Source organism: Eurypyga helias, unplaced genomic scaffold, assembly GCF_000690775.1.
Source record: "Eurypyga helias isolate BGI_N326 unplaced genomic scaffold, ASM69077v1 scaffold28502, whole genome shotgun sequence".
Lineage (NCBI taxonomy): Eukaryota > Metazoa > Chordata > Aves > Eurypygiformes > Eurypygidae > Eurypyga > Eurypyga helias.
The window spans coordinates 887-24749 of NW_010235711.1; the positions used below are offsets into that span (position 1 = coordinate 887).

The 23863-nt window shown below is 41.9% G+C and overlaps 1 protein-coding gene across 1 annotated transcript; it reads left to right on the forward strand.

Annotated features, from left to right (window-relative positions):
* Window positions 1-229: 229 nt before the first annotated feature.
* Window positions 230-22997, forward strand: ABHD3 (abhydrolase domain containing 3). The gene is given in 8 exon segments (XM_010146856.1): window positions 230-426; window positions 2928-3110; window positions 4849-4894; window positions 7733-7845; window positions 13168-13341; window positions 14007-14055; window positions 14140-14305; window positions 22416-22997. Coding segments are annotated over 8 exon segments (1107 nt in total). The 3' UTR covers window positions 22595-22997.
* Window positions 22998-23863: the final 866 nt, after the last annotated feature.

Genomic DNA, 23863 nt, shown 5'->3' on the forward strand with positions numbered 1-23863 from the left:
GTAGAGCTAGAATAGCACGTTATTAGAAGTAGGTAAGGAATCCTTTATGTTTAGTGGGTTTCACTTTTTGGGTAGGCATTTTGGCATTTCAGTTGGTTTTCATTTACATATCTCTCTACCATGAAAGGAAAAAGCATCGCAAATGATTATATGAAAGAAATCCATTTACTGGGAGAGGATTTAAACAGGCTTAAATTTCTTTCATTCTTTGTTAGTTTGTTTTATACGAATGCCCATGCCTGACTGTAGTCTCTCTTCCTAGAAACCCCAGCTGGTGGCCAGCAACGACCGTTTCTGCCGCTTTCTCGAGGAATATTGCCCTGTTGTGACAGAAACTTACTATCCCACGATTTGGTGCTGGGAAGGTCGGGTGCAGACACTCCTGCGTCCCTTTATCACCTCTAGACCCCAAGTACAGTACAGGAAGTAAGTGCCTTTCTTCTGGAAAGTGATTTGGTAGCCAGTGGTTACCTTACTCTGACTGTGTCACAGCTACCATCATTGCTCAGGCTTCTGCCCAGTTTTTTTCTTTCTGCCCACCTTTACAGCTCCATCATGGACTCGCAACCATCTGTATCCTGGATTCAATGTACAGTAGGTTTAAAAGGTCAGGGTTCCCAAATGGCCCTATTTTAGCTCAGAGAGTGTTGGAGCACTGAAATGTTGGTGACAATATAAGAACTGGTGTGGTTATATCTTCACAGGATCACACAATGGTTGAGGTCGGAAAGGATCTCTGGAGGTCACCTTGTCCAACCTCTTTGCTCAAGGAAAGCCACCTAGAGCCAGTTGCCCCAGACCATGTCCAGACAGCATTTGAGCATCTCCAACTGTGGTGACTCCACAACCTCCCTGGGCAACCCATGCCAGTGCTCAGTCACCCTCACAGTGAAAAAGTGTTTCTGATGTTCAGAGGGAACCTCCCATGTTTCAGCTTGTGCCTGCTGCATGTGGTCCTGTCAATGGGCACTGCTGACAAGAGCCTGGCTCTGTCCTACCTGCACCCTCCCTTCAGGTATTACATGCATGGATAAGATCCCCCTGAGCCTTTTCTTCTCCAAGGTGAGCAGTCCCAGCTCTCGTAGCCTTTCTTACGAGGGGAGAGGCTCCATTCCCTTCATTGTCTATGTGGCCCTTTGCTGCACTCTCTACAGTATGTCCATGTCTCCCTTGTACTGGTCAGAACTGGACACAGTACTCCAGGTGTGGCCTCACCAGTGATGGATGGAGGGGAAGGATCACCTCCCTCAACATGCTGGCAATGCTCCTCCTAATGCAGCCCAGGAGGCTGTTGGCCTTCTGTCCCACAAGGATGCGTTGCTGGCTCATGTTCAGTGTGGTCCACGAGGACCCCTGCATCCTTTTCTGCCAAGCTGCTTTCCATCCAGGTGGCCCCCAGCCTGTACTGGTGCATGGACTTGTATCTTCCCAGGTGCAGGACTTTGCACTTCCCCTCAATGAACTTCATGAAGTTCCTGCCAACCCATTTCTCCAGCCTGTTGAGGTCCCTCTGGATGGCAGCAGAGTCATCTGGTGTATCAAATATTTTGGTGTTTGAATGCCATCATTTTGCAAAGGTCATGCAATCACTGCCTCTGGCCGCTGAACCAACATGTTCTACCTTAACCATAGCGTGGCCACATTCAGCCTTGTCTTGAATACATAAACCTTGTGGGATTTTCAGAGTAACTTTTACCTGTGAGGTTTATATTGTGTTCTTTGATGCCTAAATTCTAAGAGGGGAAAAAACTTATATTTATGTTTGTCCTCAGTTGATCTCTCTCGCACAGAAATGAGACTTAGTCTGGCAAATGAGGCATTTGGCACAAGACCTAAGGAGAAGTACTTTTATGCGCCGGAACCTGGATGCAGCACAAGTTGTTTCAGCTCTGTTTGCATGGTAGAATAGATTTAGCATTTAGCAGCTTCCCTTAGTTTTAGTAGCTAGGAAACATTTCAGTGGTATGGCCATGTCCACTTTTTCTAGTATACTCTGTTTCAAGGCTTCTTAAGGGAAGAAACATAGTTCCATGGGGCAATGCTTATTTTGCACCATTTGAGATTGTGTTGGCAGTACACGCCAGCATTGCATCTACTTCCCATTACTGAAAAAGGGCAGTGCTGAGCTAACGGGTCCAACGAGGCTGATGAGCTTTAAAATCTGGAGTAGGTGCTATCAAGACTTTCAAATGGAAAATCAAATGCCAGGTAGGCTTGCATTTTGGTAGTTCCTACACCAACTCTCTCGTACAATGTCTTCATTGCCAGGGAGAGGGAAGATGCTGTATGTTTCTAAAAAAAAGAATGAAGCCTTGTTGTCATTGTTTAATGCATGCATAGCTTCTCGGGATGTTGTAGTATGTGTTGCACTCTTAAGATAGATGGTTTAAGAGTGCATTCTAGCAAAGTCTGTGGAGATAGAGGGTGAAAGATACAGCAGCGCGTGTCTGTGTTGCGTGCGTTTAAAGCGTAACAAGGTGCCATCGTTATACGTGCTGCTGCTTTGGATAAAGAGAAAAAACTGTGATAAACGTTTAACACATTGCCCAGAGTGCTGTCAAAAGATTCTCAGGTGATTCGAAGGCAATCTGCAGTACACGAGCCTACATAAAATAGAAGGCAATGCCAAAAATCACATTAGTTACAAGCTTCCAGTGCATCAGCAGCAATGCATCAAAGGCCAGCGCTTCATTTACTGTGGAGGGGAATTACTCCACGGACTGACTGTGCTAACTCGTGTCAGCTGTAGGCGTGGCCCTTTCCGAACGGTGGATGTGCCAACATACCTAGTTAGGTGGCACTTTCAGTATTAAAACATAATTAAAGATGCAGAATTCATACCTGGTAATTTGCACGCTGTAAGCGCTCTTAAGAGTATACATGTATTTTTCGGTCTAATCAGTGTTGTCTTGAAATGTGCCTTTCAGTGAGCTCATTAAAACAGCAGATGGAGGACAGATTTCGCTGGATTGGTTTGATAATAATGACAGCTTATATTATCCGGATGCCAGCACAAGACCCACCGTCCTGTTATTGCCTGGTCTGACAGGAACGAGCAAGGAATCCTACATTCTTCATATGATCCATCAGAGCGAAACGCTGGGATATAGGTGCTGTTGTATTTCATTGCTAGTATTTTGCTGCTTCTAATAAGATCAGATATGAGTATGTACGTGTATAAGTTGCCTTTGTAAGGCAAGTGAGATCCAAATACATTAGTTTGTGTAATAAAGTATTATCAGTAGTAATAATAGTAAATTATGTAACAGTACATTCGGAAGGGATGGTATAATGTCTACAGATGTGCCCCAGAGACTGCAGTGAAAGCAAGCTAAGTCTGTGTGGGCCTTTGCTGCTGCTTTGCAAATTATAATACCAGTATTTGTGCTACCTTTACACTTCCTAAAGAAAGGGTTTGTATTCAGCTCCAAGAAGACTCATGTGGATGGGTTGCTGGCAGCAGGCCTCAGAAGAAGTCAGCTTCTGAGTGCCAAAATTGCTTGATTCGGCAGCCTCAAATCCGTGAGTGCAGAAGGGAAAGCTAGCTTAAGGAAGAGGTTTGTCACCTCTTAATTGTCACTGCTTAATTTAGTTTTGTTATTAAGGCTTCTGGTCACAGTTGGGTGAAATAAGTGGATTAGTCAATGACGAGATTCCTTTATGTAATCATATTGCTGCTGCTGTGCTTTGAAATAAGTTGTCATTGTTCCAGGATCTGTATGTGGAATATTACATTTTGTCTGTGCAGACCAGCTTCTGGTACTGACTACAATAAGTTCTTCTGATATGTATATAGGAGCTTCAATCCACATGTCTGGCTATCTCTTCTCTGTTGGGAGGTTTGGGTAACTGCTTCACTAAATTATGAAAGTAAAGTAGCACTTTTAACTGTTCAAAGTACTTTTACAATCACTTTATAACTTACCAGTAAAAAATATCAGAGGGGGAAAGCCCTCAGATCAACAACTTCTTGTTATTAATTTTTTAAGTATTCCTGAAAGAAATACCTGCCCTTGGTCACCTAAGAAAGGAAGGGATAGCATTAAAAAGGAGAGCTTTAGGTCAGATTTCAACAACATGCTATACTTCTATTTTTAAACAGCAACATTTGAGAAAAATACAAAAATAAGTAGTTTTTCATGCCTTTAACCCATCTAAAATATGTATATATTGTTTTACAAAATTATTGCAGTGAGAGGGTAGAAGAGTGATGGAAAAGTCAGATTTAGTAAGAAAGCAAGGATCCTTCAGTCACAGTAACGCTGCTAGAAAATGCAGAGACTTCCACCAGCACTGAGAGAACAGAAACTTCTGTGCTGTTCCAGACAAAAACCCAATCCCATCACCAAGAACCTCAGCTTAGATGGAGCTGTCATCATAAATTTGATTTGGCTCATTTTTTTGCTATTTCATACAATTACGTAGCTTTGGAGGATATCTCCATACGCGGACCTCTGACGTTCCCTTTCAGAGCGCTGCTTTAGGCTCAGCCCTGCACAGGCAGGGCGTACGGCTCGTGTCTGGCCAGCTCAGCGTGCAGGCAGAACGAGCTGCGTGTACCATCTTCAGGTAAACCCTGGGGCTCTCTCATCCTGCAGTCTGACCTCGACGGGCGAATCGCAGAGCTCAGAGAGCGTCACGCTGACTTCACTGAATTTCATGTTGGTATAAAGGGTCTTCCACACAGGTCGGAATTTAGGCTCTGTAGGACTGTAAATATTTAAGTGCTGAACTCATCCATAGAACTGGCTGGCTTTTCTTTATGCTTTTTTTTATGTGTGTGTTTAAGTTACATTTTTTAGTGGAACGTACAATGCATATAATTGAATTTACTGTCTCAATTTTTAGGTGCGTGGTTTTTAACAATCGTGGAATTGCTGGTGAGGATCTTTTGGTAAGGATGACTTCTAAGATACACATATCTCACAAGTGGTATATATGGAATCATTCATGTCTACCTGTATGGTTGGATTTAAATGAGAGAAACTCACAGCATATGTTGAAAATGTAGAGAAGAAGATCTCGTCACCGGGCAGATACATCATGTGCCAATATACATCTTTTATTGTAAAATTCGAGGAGGTCAGCTGGTCAACACAAAATTTTTGTGAACATTTCGTTTAGGAAATCATTTAACTTCTTAATATCTGTACCATTAAAATGAGCTATCCTTATACTTCTCTTTCCAAATATACTGTAGTATCTAAAATGCACACATCTAAGAAATTCTCCTCCATCAGTGCAATTTCCTCCCATTGTTTTAGCATACAAATCCACATACAAGCAGTCATAATGAATTTCCCAGTTGCCAATAGGAGTCTAAACTAGATTTTGATATGATTAAAGAGTTGTGCCATTAAAATTAATCCATATTATGTGTTACTGAGTTAATGAACCAGATTTTTATGGATAGCCAGATCCTAAAAGTTAAATGTGTTCGTGTATTTTTCTCAGCAATTAGGACACAAACTGAGCTACAAAAGACATTTTTTGTGTTTGGGGCAGACATATCACGTTTGCTTAGAAATAACTGGTGATTCCACAAACGAGAAAGTCTTGAAGCTAAATGTTTTCTGCAGCTAGGGACAGGGCACGATGAAATATTGCTGAATAAGCTTTGTTTTTTCGTATGCGTTTTGTTGACAGTTCTGCAGCTGGAATGAATGTGCATAATACTTGGCATTGTTTTGCATTTTTTAATCCCCTGGTTTCAAACTTTAAAAAGCTTAGAATGTTTTCCCATAATCAGATCAAGCATTTCAATGCAAATATTGCCATGTTAAGAGTAGTTTTGTGCATACTTTCGGAGATGGATCTACAAAGCAGTTTTGTGAGACACAAAGTCCTTATTGATGAATTTATGAATCGTTAAGAGGAAAGATCTCTTGTTTGAATGCATTGTGTGTATTTTACTGTAATCGGATTTACATCTTTAAGCTTTATAAGGTCTCACTGTGAAGCAAACCCGCTGAAAGTATCACATTTTCTGCAAAGGGGTTTCTACATTTTAATATAAAATCCCTAGTTAATGAGTTTGAAGCATAGTTGAGCACCACGGTAGAAATTAGCCATGGAAGTACTTCTTTTTCCAGTCTCTTTAAAGATAGATTCAAAATTACACCAAATAATAGCTATTTAAAGAATCAGTTTTAAAATGCCATTCTCATTTGTTATTTAAAGTCACTATGAGCTGCTGTTATGGAAGAATCAAATATTAGACTGACCACAGCCAATGTGAGCTAAGATAGCGTTTTAAAATATCTTCATCCAGTGAGTAGGTAGACAGACATTAAAGTGTCAGGAATTAACTGAAATTAAAATGCAACGTATCTCTCTGGTTTTATAAACTTTTAATCAAATAGACTTTCACTTAGAATACATTAGACCCTAGTTACAAAAAATAGTTTATTTTTCTTTGTAAACTTGACAATGTAATTAAAATAAAACACATTCACAATGTTTATAATCAATAGGGTGTAAAACAGTGAAGAGTGATTCATGTGGATGAGAACTGGAAGTTCAACATAAATGGAAATGAAAAACATCTTCAGTGTTAATTAATCAGATTTAGCTTTTCTTTCCTTTTTTTAATCTTTGACTTTAACATCTCAATATTCTTGTTAAAGGTATTTTAAGTAATTAGTTTCATCTAATTAAACTTGTTAAAATTGCCCACAAATATCCAGGCTGTGAAAGCAATTAAAAAAACCCCACCTTAAAATACATTGTTGCTTCAGGCAACAAATAAGTTAACTCATCATTATGTATTTTTATGTTTGGTTTTAGTGTTTATCCTGAACTTTGGCAGGCCAGCCAGTACCTGTACTTAAGTCCCAGTCACTAACACATTAGTAGCAACTCTATAGTTAAAAGCTCTCTCGTGCTGCAGATGAAATCTAGAGAACACCATTAGAAAAAAAACCCAACATGATTCTTATTGTACCGAAAAGGACTCATGTCCCTTATAGTGCTCCAGATAGTCCCCCAGACTGTGGCCTGTAGCGGTGGTCTGTGCAGGTGAGGCTCAAAAGCTGTGCTTTTCCTTCAAAAGCAGGGAAGGGGTTACCCAAATCTCAGTGATGCCACTGGAAGTCATTGCAAGTCTCAGTTCTAGATTTGAAGAGACGCTGGTGGTAGATAGAGAAGGGATAATATACGTGTTTCAATGCTTCAGTTAATGGAATATTTTAGTAATATTTTAGGTAAATGGCACTGGTGAATTTATTTATTTGCTTGTATGGTGTGCAGAACCTAAATATTGGTTACTTTTCAAATGCTGGCTGAGAGAACTTGAAGTCTAGTATTTCCTTTTACATGTGAATGTGGGTGAAGATGATAAAATTGTCATTTTAACTTTCGTTTCTCTAAATTGCAGCCTTTAAGATACGTTTCCATTTCCTCAGGGTATGTTAAAAATATTGGGGCCTATCTAGTTCTGATCTAGTTCTGTCTAGTTTAGCTCGATGGTCTGTGTTCAGATCTTGTCTAATGACCTGGAGGTTGCAGATACTGAAGATATTTGTCACCTGTTTTCTTTTGTAATGATAACAAGTATAACTCCTTCCTCCACCTCCTCGTGAAGTGCTCTGGATTTATATTTGCCATTGAGCGCAGCTTCGTGATAAATGCTAAATTTATCTTGTTATATAAATGATCCACTGTTCAGTTTGCTTTGTCCTTAAAGGATAATACAAAAGCTTATGATGGCATTTTTCCCTCTGACTCCTTACAGACACCAAGGACTTACTGTGCAGCTAACACAGAGGATTTAGAGGCTGTTATTCATCACGTGCACAGCCTGCATCCCTCAGCTCCGTTCATGGCAGCCGGTGTTTCTATGGGAGGGTAAGGTACTACATAACACAAGTACCAGCTTAACTGTGATCATAAAATAAGACTGTTGTAGCCTGACTGTAAATTATTAGTCCGCAGTATGTTCCTTCCTTACTGAACCGCAACTAACTTGGATCTGTCTCCAACAGTCAGTATTCAGAAGACTTTTAGAAGCTTCATATCTTGGAGGCTTTTAGCTCTGTGTCAGGGAAGGTCGGAATTGGCCAGCATTCAAAAGCTGAGGGGGGGTGGAGAAAGACAGGAAACACTGGCAGACAGATTGACAGCCAAACAGGTGGGCAGTACAATCTTTGGAAACTATGGAGGCTGTCTTTGGAACAGAGGGATGAAAAATGGGAACTAGAGCTAACATACCATGTCTCTTAGCAACCTCTGGAAATTGCAAGTTTTATCTTCGCTCTGTTTGGGTTCTGCAGTGTGTGGGTAGGTTAAGATAGAAGAGATGTGGGTGTATCTGCCCTGTCTGGCTCAGACGCAAGGAGTAGTATTGTTGCTGAAACCAGTATGGGCTGATACAGCATGTGGTATTAAGACTTGCTGTGTCCTGGCTTCTCTCCAGAAAGCACAGCTAGAATAGACAATGACAGCACAGTTTCTTAGAAAAAAATCACTGCTAGAAGCTAGGAGAAACGTTCTGACAGCTTCTTTAACGAAAAATCGTAGGAGAGGAGAACTTCCATTAGAAATACTGCAGGCACAGTGCTAACTTCCTGAGACTTCCCTTCTTTCTGATAAATTTTATGGAGGCTGGGCAGTTATAGCCCAGTATATTGATGTTAATCTACTAACGACTTGTAGGAGCTCTGGGATAATTACAGATTTGCTCAAGAAATATAGTTATTGATAATCAAATAAGTAACTTGGAAACCTTTTAAATGAGGCCAATCTTTTTCTATTCCTGTTGCTGGGATTTTGCCAGTGTTTTCAGTATGAAGACATATTAATCTCTTCAGTATGACAGCATCTATTTTGCTGGGAAGCCCAAAATCGGACACAGTTCTTCAGATACAACCTCATAAGTGCCAAATAGAGGGAAATAATAATTTCCCTAGACCTGCTTGTTTTGCGCTTACTAACAAAGCACAGCATGTCATCAGTCATCTTTATTGCAGCAAGGGTGTGTTGCTGAGTCATGTTCCGTCTGCCCAGGTCTTTTTTCAGCTGCTCCCTATCCAGTCACGAATCTGTCCTAGATACAGGACTTTGCTTTTGCCTTTATTGAACTTCATGAGGTTTCTGCCAGCCCGTTTCTCCAGCGTGGTGAGGTCCCTCAGAACTGCAGCCCTGTCTTTCAGTTCACCAGCCACTCCCCACAATTAGACGTGCAGGCTTACTAAAGGTGCGTTCCACCTCATCATCCTGTTAATGAAGACGTTACACAGTATTGGCCCCATTATTGACTGCTGCAGAACACTAGTAGCATCCGATCCAACCACTCCGGTTGTACTTCATGTTCCTGATCACAGCTCTCTGAGACTAGTGGTCTAGTTGGTCTTCCACGCATTCAAACCATGTCCCTCCAATTTAGCTACACAGGGACCATGGGTCAACATCCACTCCAGATTGGATATTCCCAGAGGTTTTCCGAGGATACTCCCAAAGCACTGAGGTTAGACTGACCAGCCTGTATTTCCTCCTCCTTGCCGTTCTTGTAGATGGGTGCCTTTTTTTTTTCTAGGCATCAGTAACATCCCACAGTTGCTGTAACCTTTCAAAAGTCATAGAGAGCAGTGTCACTGGCTGCCTCCCTCCGGGTCTTTGGGACACTTGGTCCCATTGACACATCTATGCCCAGTTGGCATAACTGGGCCCGAACTGGATCTTCCTCTGCCATGAGTCATGCTTCATTCTCCCACACTCTGCCATTAGGTACAGGGACCTAGTAGGCCTGAGAACAGATCTCAGCAGCAAAGATAGGGAAGACAGGTAGCCTCTGCTTTTTGTCACTAGGTTCCCTGCTTTGTTGAATAGTGGTTCCAGGAGGGAATAAAGGCTGGTCAGTCTAACATCAGTTCTTTGGGAAGATCCTATGGAAGCTATTTGCAAGCATATGAAGGATGAGAAGGTGAGTGGATTTATCAAGGAACAAAGCACCCCCAAGTGATCTGATTGCCTTTTATGATGAGATGACTGACTTCACTGATGAGGGGAAAGGATTGGATGCTGTTTGTTCTGAGTCTTTTTGTGTATGTACGTACAGAAGCCTTTCATGTGGCAGAAGGCTTTTTCTTGTTGTCCTGCATAACCTTTACTAGTTCCAACGCCAGCTGAACTTTAGTTTTCCTAACTGCATCCCTGCATGCTTGGGCAATGACTATTTCTCCCAGGCAGCCTACCCCCCTTCCACCTTCAGGGTACTTCCTTCTTGAACTCAGTCAGGAGTATGTTCTTCCTCCATGTGGTCTTCTGTCACTCTTGCTCAGCTTCGTGCACGTCAGAATGTATCACACTTGTGCTTTATGTTCAGTTATCCTTAAGGTCAAAAAGTTCTCCCAAACCCCTTTGCCCATCAGGGCCATCTCACATGGGATCCTGCCAACCAAATCCCTCACCATATTAAAGCCAACTCTCTCTTATTAAGCAGTAATTCTGCTGCTTAACCTCCCCACTCACTTTTGATCTTAAAAATCCACCATCGTATAATCTCAGCGGCCAAGACTGTTCTGCACCCTCCTGGACCTGATGGCTTCTTCCTTACATGTGAGCAGCAGATCCATAGAACATTTTCCCTATTTGGGTCATTGATTGTCCTCAATACTCTCCAGAAGTCTGGTCTGCTTGTGCCTTGCTGTGGCAATTGATTTGGGATGGTTACAGTTCCCTATGCCTGGTGATCATGATGATTTTAGCTGTTGAAAGACTTGGATTTTCTAATTCCTCCTCTTGATCAGGAGGTCTGTAGTAGCCACCCACCATGACATCCGCTTTGTTGGCCTCCTATCTGATTTTGACCTTTTAGCTCTGAGTTGGCTTATAACCTGCACCAGGAGAAGGTTCTGTGCATTAAATGGCTTCTTTGTCTAAGGTGCAAACCCTCCTCCTTGCATTCAAGGCCTTCATGAAAAGTCTGTTTGCATCCATCATAGCATATTCTTGTCTGCCTGTGAGTCCTCCATGTCTCTCTGATCCAACAAACTTGTTCTGTGACCATGCACAGATTTCTAATTCCTCCTATTTCTCCCACGCTGTGTGTTTGTGCGTGTGCTGGCACATGAGATGGTCCGCAGTCATGCTGGTTTTGCAGGGAAGTGGGAGAGCCTCCCTCATTATGCTATCCCTTGGGTGCTTCATCAGGGCCTGCCAGGCCTTCGCTTCTCTTCAGGCTTTGTACTCCATCCCTTGACAAACCTAGAAGAGGTTTAAAACTCTTCACAAGGTTAGCAAGCCAGTTGGCTCTTCTCTCCCTTGGCATGCGCTCTCTCCCCAGCTAAGACTTTTTGCATGCAAAACATGAAATAATGTCATGTGTTGCAAAAACATGTTTCATTGGAAATAGTGAAAGCCAAAGAAGGATCTGGAGTAGAGGCTTGTTTCAATGATGAGATCAAGATTTAAAGCACATACTTCTTCATGGGTAACTTAGTGTGAGGTGCACCGTGACACTAGAACAAAGAGGGCTGGGCTGTGGTAGGTGAAGAACCAGGTTTTCAGGGCTGAAGGTGTAGCAGAAGCCAGCCCTTCTGTGACTGGTACAAAACACCAGTTGGGCCCTCAGTGTCATCTCTGTCCTTGGCTTAACCTAGCTATGGTTTTTAAATAGTGGCGAAGTCTGTTAGTATGGCACAGGGGATCTGTGTTGTGTTCTTGGCTTTTACCTCACCACCACTGGGTGATTTTAGGCAAGATGGTTCATTCACAGAATGGTTTGGGTTGGAAGGGACCTTAAAGACCATCTAGTTCCAACCCCCCTGCCATGGGCAGGGACACCTTCCACTAGACCAGGTTGCTCAAAGCCTCATCCAGCCTGGCCTTGAACACTTCCAGGGAGGAGGCATATTCCACCTTCCTCCTCCAACATGTTTTTAAAGTCCTGTACCACAAAGAGAAAGCATATGCTTAATTGTGCAGAATACTGGAAGAGTCTCTGATCATCTACATGGGGACATGTTTCCATGCTTCAGAATTAATTGGAGCACTTGAGTGTCTAAAATCAAGCAGGAGCAGAGATCTCACCATATTGTAAAAATCATCCATTTGTCTTAATCTTACAATAGTTTTTATTATCCACCTCTTTTCAACATTTTCTGAATAGCCAGTTCATCTGTATAGGACATATTTGCCCAATTAAGAAGGAAAATAAACATTCACTTCACAAAGGTGTTAATGTAAATGAAAGCCCACTTGTTCCACTGATCTTCAGTATGTGTTATACTGGAAAAGGACTTTGTTTTCTAACGTAAAGGTTCCTAAACCTTCTCTCTACCACATATATTCTGTGAATTCTGTTAGAGAAGTGGTTTATTCTACTACTGCAACTTTTTTTTATTGGTTTATGGCTCAGTGTTCTTACAGTATATAGGTTGGTGACTCACAGGTTCCTCCTCCTCTGTGGGTGAGAGGGAACGTATGTTACCTAACTCCTCTATGTACCACAGGTGACTTTCCTCACTGGGTTCAAGTGTGTGGGCTGATGGCAGGAACCCACTCCCAAGTGCTGTTTGCTGTTCTTTTCCTGCTGGTTCCTACCAGCTGTTTTCCCTTTCGCACTGCTGTCCTATGATCTAGCAGGTAGGGCTTGGGGATAAAGTCTCTGTGTGTTACCCAACACTTCATTCTTTACATACTTCAAGTTAAAGAATGGCTGTGTTCTCTCATATGTGTGAGGTGGCGTAAAGGCATTACCTTCAGCTCCGAAGACAGCTTCACAGTGAGGCAGGCATGCCAGGGGCAGCTTGTATCTGTCAGGCTCGCTGGTTGGATTTGTCAGATCAGGAAGACCAAGAGCTTGTAAAACGGTAAAACTTACTAACAACTTGGGAATACCTGTTCCATGAGTAAGATACATTTATTTGACCTTTCCCTCCCTTTTAGTGATCTAAATAAGACTAGTACACCTCTATTTATTTCTAAATGCACTCCTACCCACGTCCTACACAGTGCACTCAGTTCCTCTCTGACAGTAGAGAGAGAAAGCAAAGTTCATTAGTCATACATTGATTACACTGACTACCTTTTAGAAGTATTTGGCACAACTGTAGGGCTGATACAAGAAACTATTGAAAAACAAAGAGGTGGCTGATTGTTATATTTGCTTTAAATTGAAGCAAACAGTTTGATAGTATATATGTTTCTGTTTTTCATTTCTGTTTGTAGCATGCTTCTTTTAAATTACCTGGGCAAAACTGGCAGAGACACTCCTTTAATGGCAGCTGCAATTTTCTCTGCGGGTTGGAATGTTTTTGAATCTGTAGAATCTCTGGAGAAGCCACTAAACTGGCTTCTTTTCAACTATTACTTGACTACTTGTCTACAATCCTCTATCAGCAGGTGAGTTGCCTTCTAAACTATTTAGCAAGGTGGAAGGATGTTAGCATGAGGTCTACAGCAGGTATAATAGTACTGGCAAAATGACAGCTGTAACAACACATCACGTGGCTGTTCTGTGTGCGTTCTGCTGTAACTTTTGAAAACAAAAGGATCTTTGCAAAAAATATTCTCACCCATGTTGACTAACTTTCTCTGCTCCTCAAGGGACTTGGCACAAGGTCTATGTACTTCTGTATTTATGGATGAAGGAAATGGATTTTTAAATTTTTACACCTGCACATATTGACTTTGAGTATATATGTTTATATATACTAATTCTTTTAAGCCAGCCTTGACTGGAAAAGCATGAAAGTTCATGCTTTGCTTTGCAAAATCAGGGGGTATTTTGTATTCCTGAATATTTAATTCTCTTAAATTCTTTTACCTCTGACATCCTTCTTATGGCTCATGCAGACCTTTATTGTGTTGCTGGATGTGTTTGCATATGTATCAACAATTCCTCTTCTCTTGGATTCCAGATGGATTTTTAATATGACAGAAAATTAAAACCAAGCATGTTCTTGTTAGGGAGTTATTTCTACAAATGTATCTGTGAAGCAGAGGATTTCTGCATCTGTTTATGTAACAAACCCCCAGACTTCTAATTTTTCTTTCTTTCCTTCTAGGCATCGACAAATGCTGGAGAAATTATTTGATATGGATCTTGTCATGAAGGTACGTGAAAATGTTACTTCTGCTTTAGCTGGATGCTGTTTTCCAAATACTGACATAGTTCCCTATTTGAATTCTGTGCTTCAGGCTAGAACGGTTAGAGAATTTGATAAGCAGTTCACTTCAGTCATGTTTGGCTACCCTACAATTGATGATTACTATGAAGATGCTAGCCCATGTCGCAAGCTGAAGTCAGTAGGAATTCCGGTGTTATGTCTGAATTCTGTGGATGATGTTTTCTCACCAGGTCATGGTAAGTTTAGGATTTTAAAAATATATATTTATCTGTATATGCAGTCATTAAGACAAATTACATAGGTCTGAGAAAGAACTCAGACCCACGTGTGAAGGTGCATTTAAACGTTACTTCTATATAGAATCAAAACCTCTGGGGATGAACCAGTCTTGCAGTTTACTTACAGTGTAAGACATATATAAAACAGCTGATGGTGGAGAGATCTGATCAGTACAGAATGCAGAAGCTCATGGGATGGCAATCATTAACCTTTAGTAGACTTTTTACAGTGAAAAGAAATCAATATGCACATTTAGGGTGTGAGTTATCTCCCTGTAAGGAAGATATCGGATGTATTGCCCTCTCGGAAGCACCCATTTTTACTCACCAAGTATGAAGAGAGCCTATAATGAGGAACTCAGATACAGATGTCTAGATGGTAGACATTCAGAATTCAGTGAAAGTGAAAACAAGTATATTTATTGCCATTTTTCAATTCAGTCCCTACAAAAATGTCTGGGAGTTGCTTATGTTTCAGATGACCTGAAATTCTCGGCTGTTGCTCACAATCTCAGTGCCACCTACAGTGCTTGAAAATGAAAAATAAGAAAAAATACAAGTTAGCATGTCGGCCAAATCCTAGAGTACGGGGAGAGATGCAGACAAGGCAAGCTCCTAGAAGGAGGCCCACTGAAACTAGAAGATGAAGTAGATAAGGGAAAACAGAGTTTTCAGCCGTTCTTCCTATTTACTGCCAAACACGTGGTCATTATGAATATTTTGCTTTTGATCTGCAGAGCAAAACCCTGCTGCTGTCTTAAAAAGATATGCTTGTTCCTGCGGGCTGTGTATGGGTTATAGTGTGTGAGAAGAGAGGGAGAACAACAGTTAATGTAGAGGAAAACCACTATCATGAACAGCTGGTTGAGGGGACAGTCTTTAGCAGGGAACACCTGACCCCTTTAAATAGGCAGTTCATGCACTTGCTTTATTTCAGGGAAGTTTCCTTCTGCCACCACAAATGAGATTCTCGTAGAATGAGTCACAAAACCAAAGTGAGTGGGCAAACAGATTTGAACAACAAATGGAAGAATAAAGGGATTGGAAGGGACTCTTGGGTATGTGCGCACTGTTTGTCTGTGTGCAGAGCTACAACACATACAGCAACGTGCTCACACGTTACTACTTACAGTTCAAAGACCTGCTAGAGACAAATGAGACATGCAGAGAGAAGGGCTACTCCAGTAGAGTGCACTAGAAAAAGACAGTCTGATTTCTTCTCCTTCATGCTATGCCTCAACAATGCAAAGGGGCAACAACCACCTAATATGAGGAAAAAAATGGTGAATCTGGATTAACCAAACTACCTATCCCTTATACTGGCCATTACAGAGGCTTAAAAAGAAGTAAGATCTGGGCAAACATAGCAGTACTCCTCCAGAATACTGCATCTATCTTCGACAATTTGCAGTCCAGGGACTTTCTGAGCCAGTTAGTCCCTTTGTATTTACTAGTCTCTGCCGGATTATTTTTATTTCCTAATTGGCCAATTGCTGTTTCTGTAACGCACGTATAATGTCCTGGAAATGAGAATGGATGGGGCCACGACCCTAAAATCTGTGTCCAAATATCAAATCTTGCTAGTGATTCTGCAGATGGATTTCTATGAGTCTTGTGACCCCGGGGATGACTTTTCCTGTAGTACTGCGAGGTGGGTGATCTGCTGTGCCATGCGTCTGCCATAGGTATCTTAGAGAGGGAAAAATGGCTTCACTTCTGTGTTTAGCTCTAGCGCAATTTGTGGTTTCCATTCTCAAGTGAAGTAGTAACTGACAGGAATAAGCTAGCCAGTTAACACAAGTAACAACAGCAGTAAGCCACACAGCTGCCTCTGTCCCTGGAGGATTCGTTAACCTTTTCCAGCCTATTCCCACTGGGATTGGGACCTTTGTTAACTAGATTAAAGCTAGTGCAGGTACTCCATCCCCTTGTCTCTTCACTTTAGAATATAACGTCCAGCTTTCAAGAGCCAACCATTGACCTTGACCCTGTGAAATTCAATCTGAGCACAAGACAAACTTTTTTACCATGAAGGTGGTCAAACACTGGCACAAAGAGGTTGTGGGATCTCCGTCTATGGACACACTCAAAACCTGATTGGATACAGTCCTGGCCAACCTGCTGTAGGTAACCCTGCTTGAATAGAGGGGTTGGACTAGATGATGTCAAGAGGTCTCTTACAGCCTCAGCAGTTCTGGGATTGTGTAGTTTGACTAGCCAAAAGATTGAGTCCCCAAGAGTACAGCTGTAGCAGCTCTATTGACACAACTCTTGGTGAACAGTGGATTTTAGGGATGATCTCTTGTGAAAGATTGTCAAACCTATCGTTTTGCAGTGTAGAGAGGGGTGAGAACCATGAGGAACCTGGAACAAGAAGTGTTTGTTGTAATGACCGTTCATCCTCTTAAACTCTGACCCTAAGCAGCCTTTCTCCATGAAAATATTGGGGTGGTTAGGCATTTATTTATTCCTTGTGCAGACTTAATGCTGTTGGCTGTAAACCGTTGTCCTTGTGGTCACGTTTACCTTAGAAAAGGCCACCAGGACAATGTTGATTTTCAGCTAATAGCACGCCTCTGTTTTGTTTATCTATCCTTGGGTCCTTTTTCATTTGCGCTATGCACCCTCGATGTGAAAAGTTTTGCTGGCAGGAGGCACAGGGCACCCTGATTAGAAGCCTAGAAATTATGGCTGCTGCCCTCAGTTACTGGATCACATTCACCTTGACACTTTTGCGGGCTGTTTTATGTTAGCAAACATAAAAGGCTGGTTGTTACTCTTGGAGATGGCTTTATTCTGGCAACTGGCTTGTTTTTTCTGACTTAAGACTGTGGACACACGTACGCCGGTGGCAACCAGGGGCAGTTTCCGCTCACAATTGTGTAATGGATTCAAAGCCACAAAATCCCTTCTCATCCAGACCTCAGTCTTTGGGGACTGGTTATTTCATGCCTCATCTCTCTCCCAGTAATCTCTACCAGCCTTTAAGCTACCTTCCACCTCTGCTGTAGATAGCTGTAGTTTCCGACAGCTGGGAAACAGGCTTAGAAAACTCATTAGGGAGAAAGCTGTGCCAGAATTCCGTTGTGTTTAAATATCCTTTAGAAAGCCAGCCACATCTACTTTCCTATAACAGAGCTTGGGAATGCAAACCCAAGTCTGCTTTGTCACTACACGATACAGACCTAAAAAGAGACTTCCCTTAAAAAGTGCAGATGCTGTCTCTGTTGCCTCTTACTACATGATCATTTCATATCATGTAGGTTTTTGGTACACTTGGTACTTCCCAGTAATAGATTTTTCAATCTATTGTGAAAGCATGCCCTTTGCTCTCAATCCACTATTAGGAAGAAACAATTCATTTGCAGCCCTTCCTTAATGTTGCTTTTTAAAGTTCATAGAGCTTGGCAGCTGATGTATCTGTAGTTTAATTCTGGAATGCAGTTGTCATGTTGCGTAATACTAACTAACGAAACAAATGCTTTCTTCATTGCATGACACTTCTCCCTGTAACTAATTTAAACAAGTCACTGCTTCAGGAAATATGTAATATAACCAAGTCAAGCCCTTTTATTTTCTAAGTGTGAAAAATCAAGAAGATTAAATAATAGCATTCATTATCAGTGTCACATTTCACTTTTCATCTGAAGCGGCATTTTTGTCCTCAGAGACTTCAAGCAGCGTATTAGGCATCCAACTTAAATGTCACTGTACTAATGCTTGCTTAATTGCTGTTGGTGAGCGCTGTGCCCGAGCTGAAAGCCTGCCCTTGAAGCTAGGTACGATGCCAGATCCACTGTGCCAAAAAAGCGCATGTCAGAACCTCAGTTAAACTTTTTACTGAACTCTCTGAACCTTTTCTGTCCCTCTGAATCCAAACGTGGAGTAATTGCTCTTAGGTGTTACTTTGCATCCTATTAGATAAACAGCACTGTTGAATGAAGTTGTCTGGAGAGACCAAATGGCCAAGGAATGGCCAGATTTATAAAAATTAGGGTAAGAGTTAAAGGAACAGGGAGAAATCAACCAAACAGTGGAACAGAAAGTCTGACAGCAGTGACTTATTTAAGCCCGTGCTGCTTCATGTGTCTATTTTTCTATCATTCTTTTTAAAAAATGACTTTTCGCAAAGAACATACAAGAAGTTGATTTTTAACAGGGTAATTGTGCATGTATATATTTACATTGTGGTTCTGTGATCACAAATAACAGTTCTGTGCTTGCTGGATCAAACAGCTGTACAGATTTTGGTCAGTGGAAACACAGGTACAAGGTTGCATGTGGACAAAACCAAACAGTATTATCTTTTGGCTTGCCATCCTATATCCTAGAGTGCATCCCATCCAGTACTCCATTCCTCTGCCCTTTACATTGCAGAATTGGCTCTGTTGCATTGTGGGTTTATTTGTGGATAGCTCACAGTCCCTGGAAACAGCCTTGAGAAAAGTACCACACCGCTGCCAAGCAGCATTTGCATTTTGGCACTGGAGGGCCACACGGCCTTTTCAGTTCTCTCCTGAGAAGCCGCAGAGCAAGAAGCTCTGCTGGGGAGGAGTTACACGAATGGCGCCCCAACTGCATCAAGACTGGTTGTGCCAAGGACAGGGGCTCCTGTTCACTACAGGGGAGGTAAGACCAGGGAGGTGACAGCAGGTCTTACTTGGCACCTACTAAATTTCTCGCTGCCGACGGAAGCAAATGACTGTATATTCAGCACAGTGCTGCAGCCTGTGACTAGAGCGATGATCTGTGGCAGAATTCTGCTGTAAATGCATGTTGGAATAGGGAGAACTTCAGGATGGGGAAGATGAAGTTCATCACGACCTGTATGTGGCTCGCACCTTACCTGGCACAGGAGATAACCAGCATCCTAGTGTGGGTAGGCTTCTAGGAGAGAGCTGCTGTAGCTGTTTGGAGGCAGGCAGCACCTGGCACCCACTACAGTACTGCCAGTCAGTTTGGGAATGAGCAATTAGCAAGAGGTGTGTTCAGGCCAGCACACAGCTTATCCTGAATCCATTAGGATCAGTGGAGTTTTCATGTTATCTCAGGTTCTTAGAGACTAGGTCTGTCTGTCCTCACACACTCCTCCCCATACCCTTGCAGGTAAGTCTATTCATTAGTCCTCTCAGTGACCAGGCGGCAGCTGCAGAATGGCCCTGGGAAGTGTGATTCATTGCCTTAAGCAGGAACAGTGGACTTGGGCTGGAATCTGATCCCCATTTCCCTATCGGCATTCTGCCCAACGTGGCCCATGTGCTACGGGAGGGAAGAGGAGCAAATGGCTTGGTACAGATAAGCGGGCAAATTCCCATCCAGTTGGCCAAAGCTGACATGAGTCGTAGCCACTGTCTTTGTCCATGGCAATGTGTTCATCCACAGAATCCAAGGGAGCCGGATCAGAGATTGCTGGGCAGATTAACTCAGGCAAAACTCCAGATGAGTGCTTGCTGAGTCTGGAGCCTGAAAATGATGCATGTGTTGGGTCGCAAGAAATAGCACACTGTTTTCTGCATCTCTTGCTTTCAGGCTCTGCTGTTCCCCAGTCCAGGCTGGCAGGCCCTAGGCTTTTATTGCATTGATGTTTATTTTTAGTCTTGCCTCAGTATTGCTTTAAAAGGCCCAGATACTGCATAGAGTATTTCCAGTTTTCCAGCTGAACAAAAGAAAGTCAAGGACTTTTTGTAGAGACAGTGAGAAGCATGCTTTCTTCCACCTAGTAATCAAAATAATTTACTAAATGCTGGAACTGGCAAACTACTTAGACGTATGCAACTTTGCAAGGAGGAAAAGAGTGAAATAAATGAGTAGCGCTGGGTAGCAAAGGATCTCACATACTCTGGAAGAGAATCCCCATTGCTCTCTGGAGCTCAGCCTGTGCTCCCTTCAGGGCACAGTCACGTACCTTATGTTACGGGCAGGAACTTCATCACCCAACACTCAACAAAGACACTCTCCCCGCTATGGATATGGTTTGTTTAGCCTCCATGCTGAGGCCCTGGAGTGGAACAGAGCTTGTCGTTCCAGGCACTGCTAGTTAAGGACCTCATAGGCACAGACCGCTCCCCTGGCTCTGTGCAGGCCCAGTGCTGTCTGTTTTAAGTTGTGCACCTGCTCATCACGCTCATTGGATTCAAGATCTTGTGTGGCGTACGCTGGCTGGTGGTCTGTCTCTGGCTCCTACTCCAGCTGCTGAAAACGGGGCAAAACGGCATGTGAGGCACACAGCACTCAGCACCCGAATGAAAGCCAGAAACTCATCTATAAAGTCAGTGATATGCAGGGATAATGATTATTCAAGGAGAATGACCTTTGAGATGACAGCAAATGTATAAAGGAGTGAGGAAAGCAGGCTCCTAGAAACAGGGGGGAGGCGTATTTTCTAAGGAAGTTCAGTCAGAAAGGGATGTGGACAACTGAACTCCCCAAAAAGTGAACCTGATTAGAAGTCTATCTTCAAAAATACTTTTTAAGGAGGTAACGCAGCAATAGAAATCCTGTAAGTGATTCCCTGCTTTGTGTTGCAGTGCCAAGGCATTTTTCATTTAGCAGTATGTGACCTAAAATCAGATTTATTTTCTTGTGGAATCACAAAAATGTTAGACGACGAGTAAAATTCCTAATACTCTCTTCTGTCTGGACAAGGCATGTCTTCTTTTACTGTTGGGTTTTTTTCTGTCCATCCAGAATAATCAAAAAAACCTGTATGAAGTTTATTTTTTCCCCTTCCATGAAGTGTATTATTGGAAAACTGAAATTTTAAATGGCATTCTTTGCTGAAATGTATTGTGGTTTCTGCCTGTTCAGAAGTATATTTAGCGTACTTAAAACTTCAGAGGATGTTGCTTAAAGTAACTTAATTTTTATACCAAGAGCACAAATGCCCACAGCTCCATAAAGCTCCACGTTGTTTCAGCCAGTTCCTGTCATAGTGGTGTCATCACATCACACTAAAATACCATCCATAAAGTCTTGTGCTTTCTCTGTCGTCAGCCTGCCCTAACTGACCTTTGTTTTCCTTTACCACTGGCACTGCCCAGGTGATGGTGTTGATAAAGCCACATATTTGCATCATTCTCAGGGTAAGATGTGCTGAAGCCTCCCTTTCTGCGTATCTCAAGATCAGCGCCTGTCTCCGGTGTAGTTCGCTGATGACTCTGCAGGCTGTCAGTCTAAAGGCCACCTCACCACAGGCCTCATCTGACTGCGCCTGCTGCCATCCTTATCCTGGCGTTAACATGGGAACCAGAGCAGGGACCCGACTCAGCCAAAAACTAACCCAGCAGAAGAAAAAGACCTGTAGTACCTGGTCTAATAATCTAAATTATAAATTACATAATTTTCTAGCAGTCACTATTCAGCAGAGAACCACTAATGCGCTGGGTGAGACAGGGCAGCTTCTCTGTCCCTGTGCCCCTCCTTTTTCTGTTTACCGTGGGTATTTAGATCATTGAGCTCTTCAGGGCAGGAACCCGTCCCCCGGTGTGTTTGCATGGTGTGGTCTAAATGTATAGATGTAAATGTATGGCACATCACGTATAAGAATGATAATAACCCAAGATCTTCTTAAATATTAGCTGATAGGGTATCTTAAAGATAAAACCTTACCTTGACATTACAGGTTTTGTGTTTGGAGTCTCCTACAAAAAGGACAGAATTCACAATTAAGGTCCCAGTTCCCCAGTTTTTCCGAAGTTGAATATTGCAACACGGGTTAAAAACTTGATGGAAGGCTTGATTGTCCTTCACTTACACTATATATACCAAACCATAAGTATGCATTAACATGGGTGCTGTGCCATCAGTGGGTCTGAAAAAAAGCTGAAGCCTAGTGATTTCTGAAACATTTCCAGCAACCAGAAGAATCTCACAGACAAGGTGAGTTAATGATTATGAGAGAAATGGCTTTTAGCACAGCTGTGCTTCCAAGTCCTACAGCATGTTTAAGCATATGTTAATACTGTGCATATTTATAAATGTATTAGGTGAGAAACATTTAAGAGAAATTATTAGGGGCTGGACTTTCATAGAAGGATAAGAACCTCAACTTTCTTCCCTCTTCTTTTAGCTATTCCGGTAGAAACTGCCAAGCAAAACGCAAACGTTGCTTTGGTTCTGACTTCGTGCGGCGGCCATATCGGTTTTCTGGAAGGAATCTGGCCAAGGAAGTGCACTTACATGGACAGAGTCTTCAAGCAGTTTGTGCAAGCTGTGTTTGAGCATGGAAACAAAATCTTTAGCATGTAGCTTTGGAACAGTATTGTAGCACAGCGGCACATTCTGACAATGGCAGTTAAGCTTAATGCACAGATTTTAACTCCTGTAAGCCAGCAAATGGATAAAGTCCATTACTACATGCAAAAATATTTTTTGCCTAAGATTTTGTAGCAAGAAACTAAATATTATGTTGTCACTTTTATATTTATTTTTAATATGCCTTACTAAGAATGACCTTAAATGAAACAGCATTCTGCCTACATCGAATTGCACTTAACCAAAACCATCAAGTAAACAGATTGTAATTCCTCAGGATTTTAATTTAAACCAGTACATAGTTGGGAGACTTAATTTAGATGGCTTTTAATATTAGGATGGCAACACTCAAAGTAGCAGATATTACCCTGTAAGTACAAGCTGGCCCATTCTTTAGGGCACTGATGGTGAAAATCTTGAAATATGAGAACAAAAGAAGGAGGGAATGTAAAGAAGCACTGGTTCTTCAAATAAGTCAAAATTTCAGCATGTTATTGCATAGCATTAGATTGGTGTCTGCTTTTGCTGTTCTACCCTGAGAGTATTCAGATTTAGGGCTAGTTACTGTTTTTTAAACTACGTCAATGCCATACTTGTCTTACAAGATTATTTTTTAAACAGCTAACTTTTAGTGTTTACATATAACCAAAAGATTCCTTTAAGTTATTACCGTACTGTTTTATGTAATTAAAAGACATTTTGCATTTCAAAGTTCATGTAAAGCTGGGTGTTGTCATTTATGTAACGCATCACGTAACTGGTAAACTCGATGATTCTATCTGTTCATATTACCCTGCAGGAACATGACAGTTTTACAGAATAAACATTAGAACATCAGGAAATTATTATATAATCTGCTTTAAATTAAAAAAAAAAAAAAAAGAAAGAAAGGAAAGTTCTGAACACTTTGTCTCTGCTATTGTTTCAGGCAATTTCTAAAAAGAAGGTAACAAACAGTTTAAAGAAAGCTGGGGCTGGGGGTCAGAGCCCCATCCCTCTGGTTTGTTTATTTGATCATTTGGTCAGTACCTCAGCAATAGGCTGTCAAACCATCAAAGCCTCTGCAAGCAGGTTTCTGCCCTAGCAGCTTCCCAGTTTATGCAGCATCACGGTTCTTCTCCTCAGCCCTGAAACTGCATATAGTATGCAGAGCCAAAATGAGACCCTTGAGGAAAAAGGACAGTTGGACAGAATTTTGATACTGCTGGGAGGCCCTAATTTAGGGTATACTGAAATTTAAAAAGGCTTTTAACCAGCTTCTGT